This window comes from Lissotriton helveticus, chromosome 4_1 (assembly GCF_964261635.1).
Source record: "Lissotriton helveticus chromosome 4_1, aLisHel1.1, whole genome shotgun sequence".
Taxonomy (NCBI): Eukaryota; Metazoa; Chordata; class Amphibia; order Caudata; family Salamandridae; genus Lissotriton; species Lissotriton helveticus.
The window spans coordinates 64,386,931-64,401,097 of record NC_136063.1 but is presented as its reverse complement, the minus strand read 5'-3'; the positions used below and the strand labels follow the sequence as shown (position 1 = coordinate 64,401,097).

At 43.0% G+C, this 14,167-nt stretch overlaps 1 protein-coding gene and 1 non-coding gene across 3 annotated transcripts in view; both read left to right on the top strand.

Annotated features, from left to right (window-relative positions):
* The window catches only part of MAPK15 (mitogen-activated protein kinase 15), a 184,849-nt gene that overhangs the window by 25,663 nt on the left and 145,019 nt on the right, over positions 1-14,167 (top strand). For both annotated transcript variants that reach the window (XM_078686411.1, XM_078686413.1), the window contains exons 6-8: positions 1,136-1,266; positions 6,256-6,419; positions 13,819-13,958. In XM_078686411.1, the coding sequence (XP_078542537.1) occupies positions 1,136-1,266; positions 6,256-6,419; positions 13,819-13,958 (435 nt within the window). The remainder of the gene's footprint in view (positions 1-1,135; positions 1,267-6,255; positions 6,420-13,818; positions 13,959-14,167) is intronic.
* Positions 9,898-10,093, top strand: LOC144829836 (U2 spliceosomal RNA). Its single transcript, XR_013610841.1, has one exon. It is a non-coding gene; the product is annotated as a U2 spliceosomal RNA (small nuclear RNA).

The following is a 14,167-nucleotide window of genomic DNA, read 5'->3' as shown; positions in this document are numbered from 1 at the left end:
TGTAAGGGAGCAGAAGGTGAACGTAGAATAAATGTTTTAAGCAGGTGATGAAATGATTGGGATAGAGTAAGGCAGATGACGAAGCCTGCCACAGTGTAGCTTTAGAAAGAAATGTCTGTGTTTTGAAAGCTCCTGTTGGGCAATTGATTGTAAGGCAGCTGGCACCACTTGACAGAAATATTACCACCGGTACCTTATGAATACTTGGGAACAATGTATGCAGTAATACTTAGCTAATATGTCTGACAACGTCTTAGATGGTTTATAAACACTGACGCGGTGTGTGGCCGCTTGAGATCTTCAGTATGAGTGGTCGGCAGCGAAGGAGATGGTGCTATTGCAGTGCTGAGCTTCTCGCTTGGTTGTTGACGAAGTTGCGAGTGGCAGCCCCACTTTTTACACCCTCTTTGTTGGGTACTTTACACTGATGCAGGTGCTGGTTTTCAGCTCTGAAATGGCACTGCCAAAAGCTTAGAGCCCCTTATGTGGTTGCCTTAATTGAGGTGGCAATGAGGCTACATCTAGCCTCTGTTGGATGATTGCCATCGATGGCTGTAATGAAAGCATTGTTCTTGTTGGAATGTTGACATCGATGGAGAGCTAGCAGTATTGCTATTCTTGTGCTTCCGGTTAGAAGTTTTAGATGTGTCGGTGCATGTGATTTTAAGTTTCTCAGCAGTGATTTTCTTTAGGTGACAATGCTGTGGTTTGTTAGTTGCATGTAGGGTTGTTAGTGGTGATTGGCACCATCATGTGAATAAGTGGTTGGCAGTTATTGTGAGATTAGTGCTCGGTCCTTACTTTTTAATGCAGCTAACATTGCTACTCACTTCTTTAGCTTCTCACTAGGCTCTGGATAGCAGTTGAGTTTGCAAATGATGTAGTGTCTGAGCTTCTGTTGAGGTGATTGGCAGTGTTGATGCTAAATTCTCTTTGATCAGCAGTACTGGAGGTACTCCTTTGTAGGTGTTTGGTAGCACTGTTGCTCCATTTGAGCATCACAACAGGCTGTTTGTTGTGATTGAGTCAGCTGTGCTGCTGCCTTCTCCAGCCAGGCTTTGCATTGCAATGTGACATGCTGTTCTTCGCATGATTGCATGAACAGTGAGGGCTTAATGAATGTTTATTTCTTCAGAGACGGATTTACATGCAGTGATCAAAAAAGGGAACTTGTTAAAAGACATTCACATGCGCTACATTTTGTACCAACTACTGAAGGCAACAAAATTCATCCACTCGGGGAACGTCATTCACCGAGACCAGAAGGTGAGTGTATCCCCACCTACTGCTGTTCCCGTCCACCATTGTGTATTGTGTTATTCTTTCCCCCAAACCACCCACCCCACTTTAACTTCCTTATGAGCTCAGCTCGCCTCCTCCCCCGCTCATGTCTATGTAGCAGCTTCACCACACCACTGTAGAGACAGAATTATAGTGTGAGGTCTTCACTTCACATCCCTTTTCAGAAAGTCTAGTTATATCAGACATTGTAGCCATATATCTTGCATTCCTACATGTTGGCTTCATCTGGCTGCCACATGCTTTGTAGTGCAGGACTTCAAGCACTGAAGCCAGATGGTCTCTGAGGAAAATATATTTTATAGACCAGAATTTGTCTTCTGCACCTTCCCAACAAATGTTCATGTTATTGATGTCCTGTGATGAAGGCCTCACAATTTCCTGGAAGCGGTTGTTTGCCTGTTTGTAACAGATTGTGTTCCACAGCCAATGTCTTGAACTATGAAAACCGAAAAAGCTGTCATTCAGCACAGCAAAAAGTAATTTTTAACAAATGTGAAACCCATAAGCTTGTGTGACTGTTCTCCTAGGCCATAACCACAATATCTGGTGGCTCAATAACTCTGCGTTGCTTTCTGCTGAAGTCGGTAGGGCGCCCTTATGCAGTGTAAAGGAGCAGGCATTCCTTCTTATAGACTTCCTAAAAGCCTGGCATTTCTCCTGTATATAGGCTTGAAATGCTCATGCTTTTGGTCACATTCCTTGGAGTATCTGGTGCAGAATCAAGCCGTGCTTCTGTGAGTTATCTGTGATTAGTTTGTAACTAAGGTACACAACGGATTGTTACGTTAGCTTATGTATATTTTTGGCATCACTTCATTAGGGGATTTGTATGCAGGAATAGAGAGTCCTCTGCATTATAGGCCTATGGAATATATGAAGGACATTCATCCTTAGTATGAATGGTGCAACAGAGTAGATCGCTGGGTCCCATATTCGCCAAATACAAGACCTGATGGCTTAGCACAATGCTCGGTACGAAGGGGCACATGTCTCCTACTTCTGCTCTAAGCATTGCATCCACAGTGTTTTGGAAGCTTGCTGGTGCTGCAGTTATCCAAATGCAGGGCTGGCTAAAGTCGATATCTTTCAGGCCAGAGGTCTAGACTAAGATCTGTAACATCTCCTATGATGGAGAAGCTCTATTTGGTAGACATGGAGACGATGTTCTTCAGCCAATTAAGACTGATATGGTGAGGTCACTTAGGGCCTGATTTAGAGTTTGGCGGACGGGTTACTCCGTCACAAACGTGACGGATATCTCGTCTGCTGTATTACAAGTGCCATAAGACATAATGGATTGTAATATGGCGGACAAGCTATCCGTAACATTTGTGACCAAGTAACCTGGTCCACCAAACTCCAAATCAAACCCTTAGTGTCCTCCATCAAAGACGTAACCTACTCTTTCGTGGAGCCAGAGGGTGAGGTGAATTTTCGTTTAGAGGAGGATATCAGCCGTAGGGAGACCAACCCTATCGGAATCCTCAACAGTCCTCTGGGAGGAGTATACTTAACTGCAATAAAGAACTCCACCATCAGCCGCTTGTATGAGGCAAACTTCTCGAAGAAAGCCAAGAGCCCATTCCAAGGACTAGACTAGAAGATCGTGATGAATCAAGAGTGCCAGTCACAAAATATTTGCCCCCACCCTCAGTTGGAGGGTTAATCTGTAATTATCACAGACTTGGGACTGTGTTGACTACAAGATCTTTGGGTTCAGACCGACGGTCACACTTAAGAATTTGATAAAAAATTCTCCACATATTCCACCTCAAAAAAGATCCCAGCTCCACTTTCTCACAAATGGAGACTCAATGCGTATTAAACAAGGGAACTAGAGAGCGAGTACCCCGCGTCCTGTGAAATACTGGTTTCTCTTACCTCTTTATCCGTATGAAGAAAAATCTGGAGAATGGAGAGAAATTTAAATTCTTTGGAAATTAAACAAATACCCAAAGGAACTGAGAATCCGCAGGGTTATACTTAAAGACATCCTTCATCTATTGAGTTACAGACACTACATGACATAATTTCAAAGATTAATATTTCCATAACCTCACACCAAAAATTCTAAAAATATTTAAGATTCACAGTGACCCGCCACCATTACCAGTTCAAAGTCCACCCCTTTCGCCTCAAGTTTGCCCATGTATTTTTGCACAAGGACTGGATTCTGTGGCTTTATATTTGAGAAGGAAAGGTGACCACGCTTTTCCCTACTTCAAAGACTGTCTAGTGAAAGCCGCTTCCTGCCAAGCAGGCATAAAATGGACCAATGGTTGTCTGCGGCTTATCGAAATTGTAGGACTTACCTTCAACAGGGATAAATCGTCCCTCCATCAATGCAGAATAGTCCCATTTCTTTGTTCAGAGATGATGACCTCACCAACAGGGTGTTAGATGATAGTCCATTTCAGTTCACCTGTTCCAATCCCTAATAGGGATGGAGTCATCCTGCGTCCACTGATCCCAGACCCAAAGAGCAAGGGGTCACCAGGCATCTGCTTTGGAGTCCAGATGCAAAGCAAAACTTATATATACACTAATACTAGAGCCACATGACCCTTTGTTAGAGTACTCAAACTATAAGAATTAAGAATTAGTTCAAGGGGGAATATTAGTGAGAACTTGTAGATGACCTTCAAAAGTATGAACAGATCAAGAGAATTTTACCGGCACAGCATTTATTTTGAGCAGAATTCCATTTTTGTTGCCAAACACATTCTTGTCTCAGAAGGGAGCTGGAGACTTCTGGTGTTCTAGTAGACGTAGCCATGGTAATATGGTGGTTGTTGTGTTACATTGAAAGGCATTCATTCAATGAGGTTTAAATAACGTTTTCACTATGCTTTCTTGACTGCTCATTACCAATTGTGTGTTTATTTGAATTGTAATGTTATCATTCATGCTATGCTAGGTTGTAGGAGCACCTTATTCAGTGGCGGCTGGTGACGTCTTAAAGGGGTTGAGACTCAAATTCATGCACTGAAGTGCCGCCCCCTTTCTGAGAGAGGTCCAGCATTATCGAGGAGGGTTTCTCACAGAGAAATGTAGAAGTGTGAGGGTAAAAACAGGTAGAACACAATAGATGGTGGCAGGAAAAGGGTGAGAATGGCATTTGGATAAAGAATAAGGAAAATGGCTCTGTTTGTTAATCTTCCCAAAAGCCCTGATTAATTACAGTGCTATCAATGCTATGAGGAGCAGTTCAAATGTCGCTGCCTATTCTTAGAGCTTTGGTCTAAAATGTCCCTGCACCACGACACGTGGATGCACACCAAACGATCTGTGCTAACTGAAGTTCACAGATGGTACAGTGCACATACCCAATGGCAGAGGTCCTCAGACAGCACTGCCAGGGCCCCTTCTAATGCAAGGGAGTTGAGGCCCTGTGCACATTGCACCCAAGGGGCCAAACTGGGGTGGCCACTAACCAAGCTCACCACACCAATCGGAGCTGGCCCTTGCTTGGAGTGCACCCTGGGCGAAAATTAGTTTGGCACCTTCCCTGCAGCTAGTTAATAAAATGAGACAGCAGGGTGCCCATTTTTTGATCGCAGGTCCGTTACACATCAAAGCAGTGATTGGCCTCATTATTCGATCATGTTAGTGCCCAGTTGTTGGTGGTTTAGAGGAGGGCTATGTTGGTGCACGGCAGCAGAGGTGATGAGGGCAGATGGGAGGGGTTTAATGGGGCGTCAAACGTCATCAGATTCAGTTTTGCTTCCTAGGAATGAGGCATTTGCTACAGGAGCTAGGCAACTAATGGCTGCAAACTCAGTGTTCATCTGATGATGTGAAAATGAAAGCTGCTCTGCCCTTGTGGACTGAGGAAACAAATATTCTGGTTGGGTTAACATTCCTAGCACAAGTACCATAGTTTGTGATAACCACAGACACATTTATGGACTCGTAGGCAAGCGCATTTGGAAGATCTGGAAATTAGTTGAAAATGAGCACCTTTTGCATATCCATCTCCTTGAACGGAAAGCTGTACTATTAGGTTGATAGTCTTTTTTCCCCAAGGGTCTGAGGCTGCTCGATAATTGTGTGCACAGGCAATATTACTGTAATGTTCTATATTATCAAGAAATCCGGATCATTATCAATGCACGCTCAAAACCTTTGGGAGTGGTTAGGTCACCATCCAACCACACCGACAGCAAAGCATGTGCCGGTCACCAAGAACCAGTGGGCAGGTCCTCACAGCACAACAACCACGAGCAGGAGCTGTACAAGCAACAGTTAGACAACCTCATTAGGCCAATCAAAACTTGCATCGGTTTGCAACCCGTCAGTACCGGAAAGTTTACGAATCTGGTATGCACAACCAAGTTCGTAGGGGAATGACTTTTCAAAAGCATGGTCAGGAATCTTTGCCTGTGCTTTGCCTCCAAAACCCATGGTTCCAAAGGAGCTAAACAAGATGAAAAGGGAATCCTGTCACATGATACTGATAACCCCGAAATGGCAAAGGCAATATTGATTCTCAGAGCTACTTCTCCAATCAGACTATTGACTCTTCCCACATCTAGAAAAAAATAAAGCAGAAAGTGTTTTTTATGGTGTTTGGGTAATAATTTTCAGCCCATCTCTACCGCCATTATTTTCTATGGGCGAATGTTGCAGTACCAGTGGTTTGCCATGTGTACTGCTGGAGCTACTACAAAATATAAGTTACTACAAAAGTGCAATTTGTAATGCCAAAAAAAGTAAACTTACTCAAAAGTGCAGTTTCTGAATCACGCACAAGGTCGTCATTAACAGCGTAGGTAATTGTGGTTCTAATATTAGTTTCAGGCTGGATATAATGGTTGTTTAATCTATGCCAACCAATGATTGACTGTGAGTGATGTCTTCTGTCTCCAATCCCCATCTTGCAACCAGTCTGCATGGTTCTAAAAGTCGCCAGTGTATGTCTCTTTTTTATTATGTGTTCTGCATCTCTTCCAGCCTTCTAACATTCTTTTGGACACGGATTGCTTTGTAAAGCTGTGCGATTTTGGGCTTGCTCGTTCTCTCTATCAAATTCAAGAAGATCAAGGCAATCCTGCCCTTACGGAATATGTTGCAACGCGTTGGTACCGAGCCCCTGAAATTCTTCTAGCTTCTCACAGGTAAGGTGAGAGCTGTTGGTTAGATTGCTAGAAAACGTAGTAACTAGTATAGGGTTTGGGTTAATGAAGGACTGGGATTAACATTGAGCAATGAAATATATATACGTCTTGAGGGGAGCGAGGATTAATTATGTTTTTGAAAGGCTTTTACACGAATAGTTTTGTGGTATTAAATTGTTAGGAAAGAGCTTTCTGAAAGGCCATCTTTGGGAATGAAGGCTAAATGTAGGAATGTAACGATACGATCAAGCTGTCCTGCTCCTTGTAGGGTTTAGTATGAGGTATCAGTCTCCTTTTACAGTTCACTCTGAGTGAATAGACTCCTGGAAAGGTTTAGTGCTAGTGGTTCGGCTGCTGGGCGGGTTTAGTCTGCGGGATCATGGCTCCTGGGAGTTTTTTTCTTGTGAGTGAACAGGTTGCTATGTTAGTTTAGTGTACGGGAATTATCTGCTGGGAGGTTATAGTGTGAGTGATCAGACACCTGGTAAGCTTTAGTGCTAGTGGTTTGGCTGCTGGAAGGATTTAGCTTAAGGATCGGCTCTTGTGAGGGTTCAGTCTAAGGGCTCAAGCTGCTGGGATTGTTTTTTCTCATGAGTAAACAAACATGAGCCTGTAAAGGAACAGGCTACTGGGACGGTTTGTGTAGGCGATCAGACTATGGGGAAGGTTTATGTATGGTGAAAAGGCTACTCAGAGTATTTAGTACTATAAATATGGCAGTACTTCTCCCCATTTTGAAAATTACTTTTATCAGGACTCCAAATGCAGTGTTCATGGGAGTATTTCATTCCCTGTATTTAGTGTTAGCGCGTTCAAAAATTATTCCCATTTCTAGGTGGAGTATATTTCTTTTTTTAAAACATTTTTAATGGCATTAGAATGACATAAACAACACGACCATACAGCACAACAGATCATGAACAATTGATTACATTACATCACACAACCTCTTTATGTATCCCCGCTCCCCATCTCTCGTCAAAGGGACATCATCTGACTCTACGTTTCCATTCCTTGTTCTTGCACCGATGGGGAAGTGCAGATATTGCCTCGATGTACATTCCATTCCCCCATATCTTGTCCCACTTTTTGGGGCATTCCCTGATTATGTAAACCAGCATGCACCAGTCAATGTCTCGTTCCCATTCGATTATCGTTGGTGGTTCAGAGACCCCCCCATCTGTGGGCAATGTTACGCTTGGCCAGCATTAAGGCAGTGCCAGCCCAGAGTTGCTCCATGCGGGTAAGATCCGTGGCGTCCTATATATTCAGTAGGCATGTTTCGGGAGATAGTACTATGGCAGTCCCGCATACTTCTTCAACCACCCCATTAACCGTCTCCCAATACGTCTGGATCAGGGGACACACCCAAAGTGTGTGATAAAACATGCCCGTCCTGCCACACTGCCACCGACAGTCCGCTGAGCAACCACACGCCCATCTTAACTAGTGTGGTGCATGTGATGTAGGATCGATGAAGCACTTTTAGTTGGACCAAGCATAATCGTGACGGAACGACCACTTCCCTCGGAGTGGCCAGCGCATCCCGCCAGGCATGTCGTATCTGTAAATATCGGAAGGTCTCGCCGCTCGCTAGTTTATATTCTTTTTGTAATTCGGTGAATGTCAGTATTTCGCCCTTTTTTATAAAATCTCCGACCTGTGATAAACCAATGGTGTCCCATTTGTCGAAGCCTCTACAATTGCTTAGGTTGCCTAGTTTTTCTGCATGCCATAGGGGCATCATATGCCTCAGTTTGTTGCCCCATCTGAGTTTTATAGTAGCCACGTGCCATATAGCAACTGTTAGCGCAGTGGCACCGGTGAGCTGCTGTCTGCTCAGCTTAGTATAAAGAGCTTCTCTGTACCCACCCGGCCCATCAGCCATTTGGCCATCCTGCATGCTGGGTCCTGCGGCTCACCATATACCCATTTGTTTATGATTTAGAGGTGGGTCGCCCAATAGTACCTATGGATATCTGGTAGGGCAATTCCACTGTCGTACCACCCACGCACCAGCTTGGGCCTCGCAATACGTGGCGGCTTCCCATCCCACAGCAAGTTCCTCACCTCCTCCTCGATTGATTTGAAATAGGAGTCAGCGACTCTATATGGAGTGTTTTGCAGCGCATATAGGAGTGGTGGGAAGGGCATCATTTTATATAGTGCTGCACCTCCCAGCAATGAAACCAGAAGCGTCCGCCAATGACGAACATCATTTTGAAGTTGAGTCAGGGGGCCCAAAAGATTCAGTTCGTGAAAAGCATTGGGTCGGCGGTTACATATATATACCTAGCTATCGGAACCCATCCTCAGCGGTCGTAATTTCACAGTTTGCTGAGAGTGTCGGCGCCGGCCTGTGGAGCATGTATAAAACTGATTTTGACCAATTTATAGTATAAAGATGGAGTATATTTCTTAAATTTTAAATATAAACGTGAGAACTATACTGAGCTTCCCACACATTCTGTCAGGCGCTACACAGCTTGCATGCTATGCTGAACATATTTTCACTGTAGTGTGCAGCACAGCGTATGGCACTTCTTCTGTGATGTGCTACAGATTGGTCTGTGTTTTGCTACAAAGTGCTGAAATTCACACTATAAGCAAGCAAGTCCAGATGAGTGGTGAGTTAAGGAATGATGTGATATACCTATTGAACAAAGTGGAGGAACTTTGTTTACATTAGTTTGACCTTTTCGTTTGCAAACACGTCATGCCTGGCCGTGACCTTCATCAGACATAAGGACTGAATTCTCACCTGAAATCTAGTTGCCCAGCATTCAATCTCTGCCAGGTTTACATGCTTGAAATACTCCCTGTTGAAGTGCTGGAAATCCTTGGTAGGAATGACAGTGACAAAGCTTTAAACATTACAATCTGCACAGCTTTTTTGCATTATTGTATAATTTTGCAGAAATTGAATTGGATGAAGGTTCTGAGCCCCTCTTCCTGTGTCGAGTGAAAGGAGAGTCCCTAGATCGTTGCTCTTTCTGAAGAAAATTCACTTCATGATCTACTCAAAACTGAGGAAAATACCTGCAGCATGTGTAAACTTTCCAGCAAGACAGAGACTCCCCCCTTTAAGCTCTGTACAGCCTTTGGTGATGAGACCTTTTTTGCAGATGACCATCAAATGCACTAAATCTTTCTGCGCCCAATCACACCAACGTTAAGTTTTCAAGAATGTGAAATTTACAAGACCTATTTTCAAAACCTGAAGGGCAGAAAAAGAAGAGCCTTCACCTACAGGGGACTTAATGAAAATTTAGACACGTCCATTTTGCATATACCTCATAGCTCCATTTCATATTCTGCCCTCTGCATTCACTGTGGCTCCCTCAAAGCCTTAAAAACCGGTCTCCCTCAATTTCCGCCTTGTTGATAAGAATCCACAAAGCCATCAGTCTCATCGAGTGCAACATTGGTGAAGGCTGGCTTGTCCTCTAAATTCTTGCCTACAATCCTACATCTAGATATCGCTTCTTGGCCTTTTGGCTAAGATCATGTGTAGTATCTGTTCTTATCAGTTTAATCCTACATCTATATAGTCATTTGTCTGACACTCATGTCAGTGATTTTTTTTAAACAAACTTTATGGGTCTTTTCATAGTATCTTACATCTCATGAAAACTCAACAGATCTGCTATGTTACATCAATGATTGGATCCTTTAATCTGTAAGCAATTGTAGTACCAGTTAGATAGACATGTTACATAACGCTATTCTCGCCCCCTCGTGACTATTGATGCGTCCAATTTGGAGGATTCTTCTGTTTTCTTGATAGTCTATCTGTCCTGTTAAAAAAATAAATACAAACAAGTGGTTAGGACCTACGGGAGATTTACAGACCTAGCTCCAATATGGTACCTACAGACTAATAACAACAAATTATACTGGAGGGTCTAAACGATAGAAGTACGCAAAATGTATACAAAAAGGGGAAACTGAAGGCAACCTAAAAATGTGAGTATCTGGCTCAGGTCATCCCCACAATGGTCAAGAGAGGATGCCCATCAGTCACCACACGGAAGCGCCCTTCATCATTTGGGCTTCTCACAAGACCACCATCAAGATAGCCCTATAACTTTCACGGACGGCGGTCCAGGTGGTAGAAGGGACTCCACCGCCGACCAGTCGGGTCACAGAGTGGTCTCGCTACTCAAATTGTGAGGAACATATATTGAAAACAGGGGGTGACTGATTTTGCAGTGCTCAAAAAGTGTAAAGAAAGAATTTAAAGTGAATCTAAAATAGGATAAGGGGGTACTAATAACTTTATTCTGGTGTTACCCACTATTCCAAAGTTAAAAAGTAGTCAGTAACAGCCACTATATTATGAGCTGCCTGGGTGTTTTATATGGTCGACATGTTTCAGCAATTAGGGACTAATTTGTCATTGCTTTCTTCAGGACCGTGTCTACTGATAGCTACTGCACAAAAAAACAGTGATGATGAAAACAAATAAATGTGCTCAAAATCAAACAACAGATACAGAGATCACCTGATTAAACTAGGTGTCCATATCGTTCTTCTTCCCTCCTTTCAAGTGTTACTGAAAAAAAGGGGCAAAAAACAGAAACATGTAAAGGTTGAACCTGCAGTGTCCTTTAAAATGATAACGCGTACAATATTATGACCATAATTATGATTAAATAATCAATACCAACAAAGTATATCATTAGCGATGATCACTATAGGCGTGTATTCTTACACTGGTTTTTAATATAATAAATACCAATGTGACAGAAATTAAACCATCTTACCGAACTTGTAAGAGGTAAGGACCTGGCCACGGCTCAGGAAAAGGGGGAGCACCGCTCTAAGAATAGAAAGAGAAGAGTGCACAGAACCGTTGTTAACTCTGCTCAAACTGTCGAACACTTGTGTATTCCAAGTCAGCACACATACAACCATAGTGACACCCATTCCTAACTTGTGTTTGCATTTTTTATCTTATTGGCTGGCTGTTGCCGGTGAAAAGCATATGTAGACTTCTCAAGTGAAAATAACAGGAAAGGAGAGACTAGAAAAGCCGGTCTCGTTTTAAAACTAGAAATAAGGTCTCAACCTTATCAAAAGTAAAGGACCTTCTACTCCCCGTTCATTCGCACAAACAGACATACACGGGAGTGCCCTTCCCCTTACCTATCCGTCGGTACTCCTGGGTTCGGCGCCCGAGCCGATCGGGGAGGTGGCGGATAGTGTTTGGGCTCAGAATTATATTCCAGCTCGTGATTGGTCTAAACCTGGTCACGTGGTATCTGGCTGGGTATCTAGAAGAACACAGAATTTGATTGGCCCATTGTAAGACATGACAAGTACATTGTACATAAGGCTATTATATCTAGATCCTCACGTCATTCACCAAACGAACGAGGTTATTGAGTGCCTTTTCCTTAGTAATGCATGTCGTCCTCTGGAAGAATAACATGCATTTTCCCTGTCCTACTGGATTGATTAGCTCTGTACACAACTCGCAATAAAGTTTGCATTCTATACAAAAAACTGCTGGCGAGTTGATGTTTACATCTAGAGCAACTCGACATCGTGATAGGCTATTGACAAACCCCCACGGACCAATCAAATATTGTGTTCTTCTAGATACCCAGCCAGATACCCCGTGACCAGGTTTAGACCAATCACGAGCTGGGATATAATTCTGAGCCCAAACAGTATCCACCACCTCCCCGATCGGCTCGGACGCCGAACCCAGGAGTACCGACGGATAGGTAAGGGGAAGGGCACTCCCGTGTATGTCTGTTTGTGCGAATGAACGCGGAGTAGAAGGTCCTTTACTTTTGATAAGGTTGAGACCTTATTTCTAGTTTTAAAACGATACCGGCTTTTCTAGTCTCTCCTTTCCTGTTATTTTCACTTGAGAAGTCTACATATGCTTTTCACCGGCAACAGCCAGCCAATAAGATAAAAAATTCAAACACAAGTTAGGAATGGGTGTCACTATGGGTGTATGTGTGCTGACTTGGAATACACAAGTGTTCGACAGTTTGAGCAGAGTTAACAACGGTTCTGTGCACTCTTCTCTTTCTATTCTTAGAGCGGTGCTCCCCCTTTTCCTGAGCCGTGGCCAGGTCCTTACCTCTTACAAGTTCGGTAAGATGGTTTAATTTCTGTCACATTGGTATTTATTATATTAAAAACCAGTGTAAGTATACACGCCTATAGTGATCATCGCCAATGATATACTTTGTTGGTATTGATTATTTAATCATAATTATGGTCATAATATTGTACGCGTTATCATTTTGAAGGACACTGCAGGTTCAACCTTTACATGTTTCTGTTTTTCGCCCCTTTTTTTCAGTAACACTTGAAAGGAGGGAAGAAGAACGATATGGACACCTAGTTTAATCAGGTGATCTCTGTATCTGTTGTTTGATTTTGAGCACATTTATTTGTTTTCATCATCACTGTTTTTTTGTGCAGTAGCTATCAGTAGACACGGTCCTGAAGAAAGCAATGACAAATTAGTCCCTAATTGCTGAAACATGTCGACCATATAAAACACCCAGGCAGCTCATAATATAGTGGCTGTTACTGACTACTTTTTAACTTTGGAATAGTGGGTAACACCAGAATAAAGTTATTAGTACCCCCTTATCCTATTTTAGATTCACTTTAAATTCTTTCTTTACACTTTTTGAGCACTGCAAAATCAGTCACCCCCTGTTTTCAATATATGTTCCTCACAATTTGAGTAGCGAGACCACTCTGTGACCCGACTGGTCGGTGGTGGAGTCCCTTCTACCACCTGGACCGCCGTCCGTGAAAGTTATAGGGCTATCTTGATGGTGGTCTTGTGAGAAGCCCAAATGATGAAGGGCGGTTCCGTGTGGTGACTGATGGGCATCCTCTCTTGACCATTGTGGGGATGACCTGAGCCAGATACTCACATTTTTAGGTTGCCTTCAGTTTCCCCTTTTTGTATACATTTTGCGTACTTCTCTCGTTTAGACCCTCCAATTTATCTGTCCTGTTATCCTAAAGTAGTACAACTTAGTCTCCAAACCATAGAGCATCCATCGACACTCATGTCATTGATGGCATATTTGTTCATGAAGAAAACATTAACACCTTCATTTTTGATGGCCAAATGCACATCCACCTCTCTTCCATGTCTTTCATTTCTGCTTTTCATTTATTGTCCTAAGTTACCGCTTTGCTTCATTATTCCATCGTGCTCTCTTCACATATTCTATAAGAATAGATATTATGTTACCAGTGTTTCATGACTGAGATGCTTCTTCTTTTTTTGTTTTGTTCCTACAAATCCTCTTATTTTTCCTCTCTTGTGCTTGCATCTGCCTTCCTCTGTTACTTATTTTTCCTTCTTCCTTGACCTCTTCCCTTCAATGCTGACATCTCTCTTTCTCTACAGGTATACTAAGGGGGTGGACATGTGGAGTGTTGGCTGTATCCTGGCAGAGATGCTTCTAGGAAAACCCCTTTTTCCTGGAACATCAACAATTAACCAGATTGAACGAATTATGAATGCCATCCCTGCACCATCTCCAGAAGGTAAGATTGTCTGCGGAGTCTGCATCTCAGCGGAAGCGAGGTTTAACCTCTTTAGATAAGGTGTCCTGGATGTTTAGCAAAGGTTGACTAAGAAGACTCCTTTGTTTTCTGATCAGTAAATAACCTTGCATCTTTGTCGAAAGGGAAGCTAATGACAAGGCTGCAAGCAGCAAAGATAGTAGATATGTTGAGAAGGTCAGGCAGAGGAG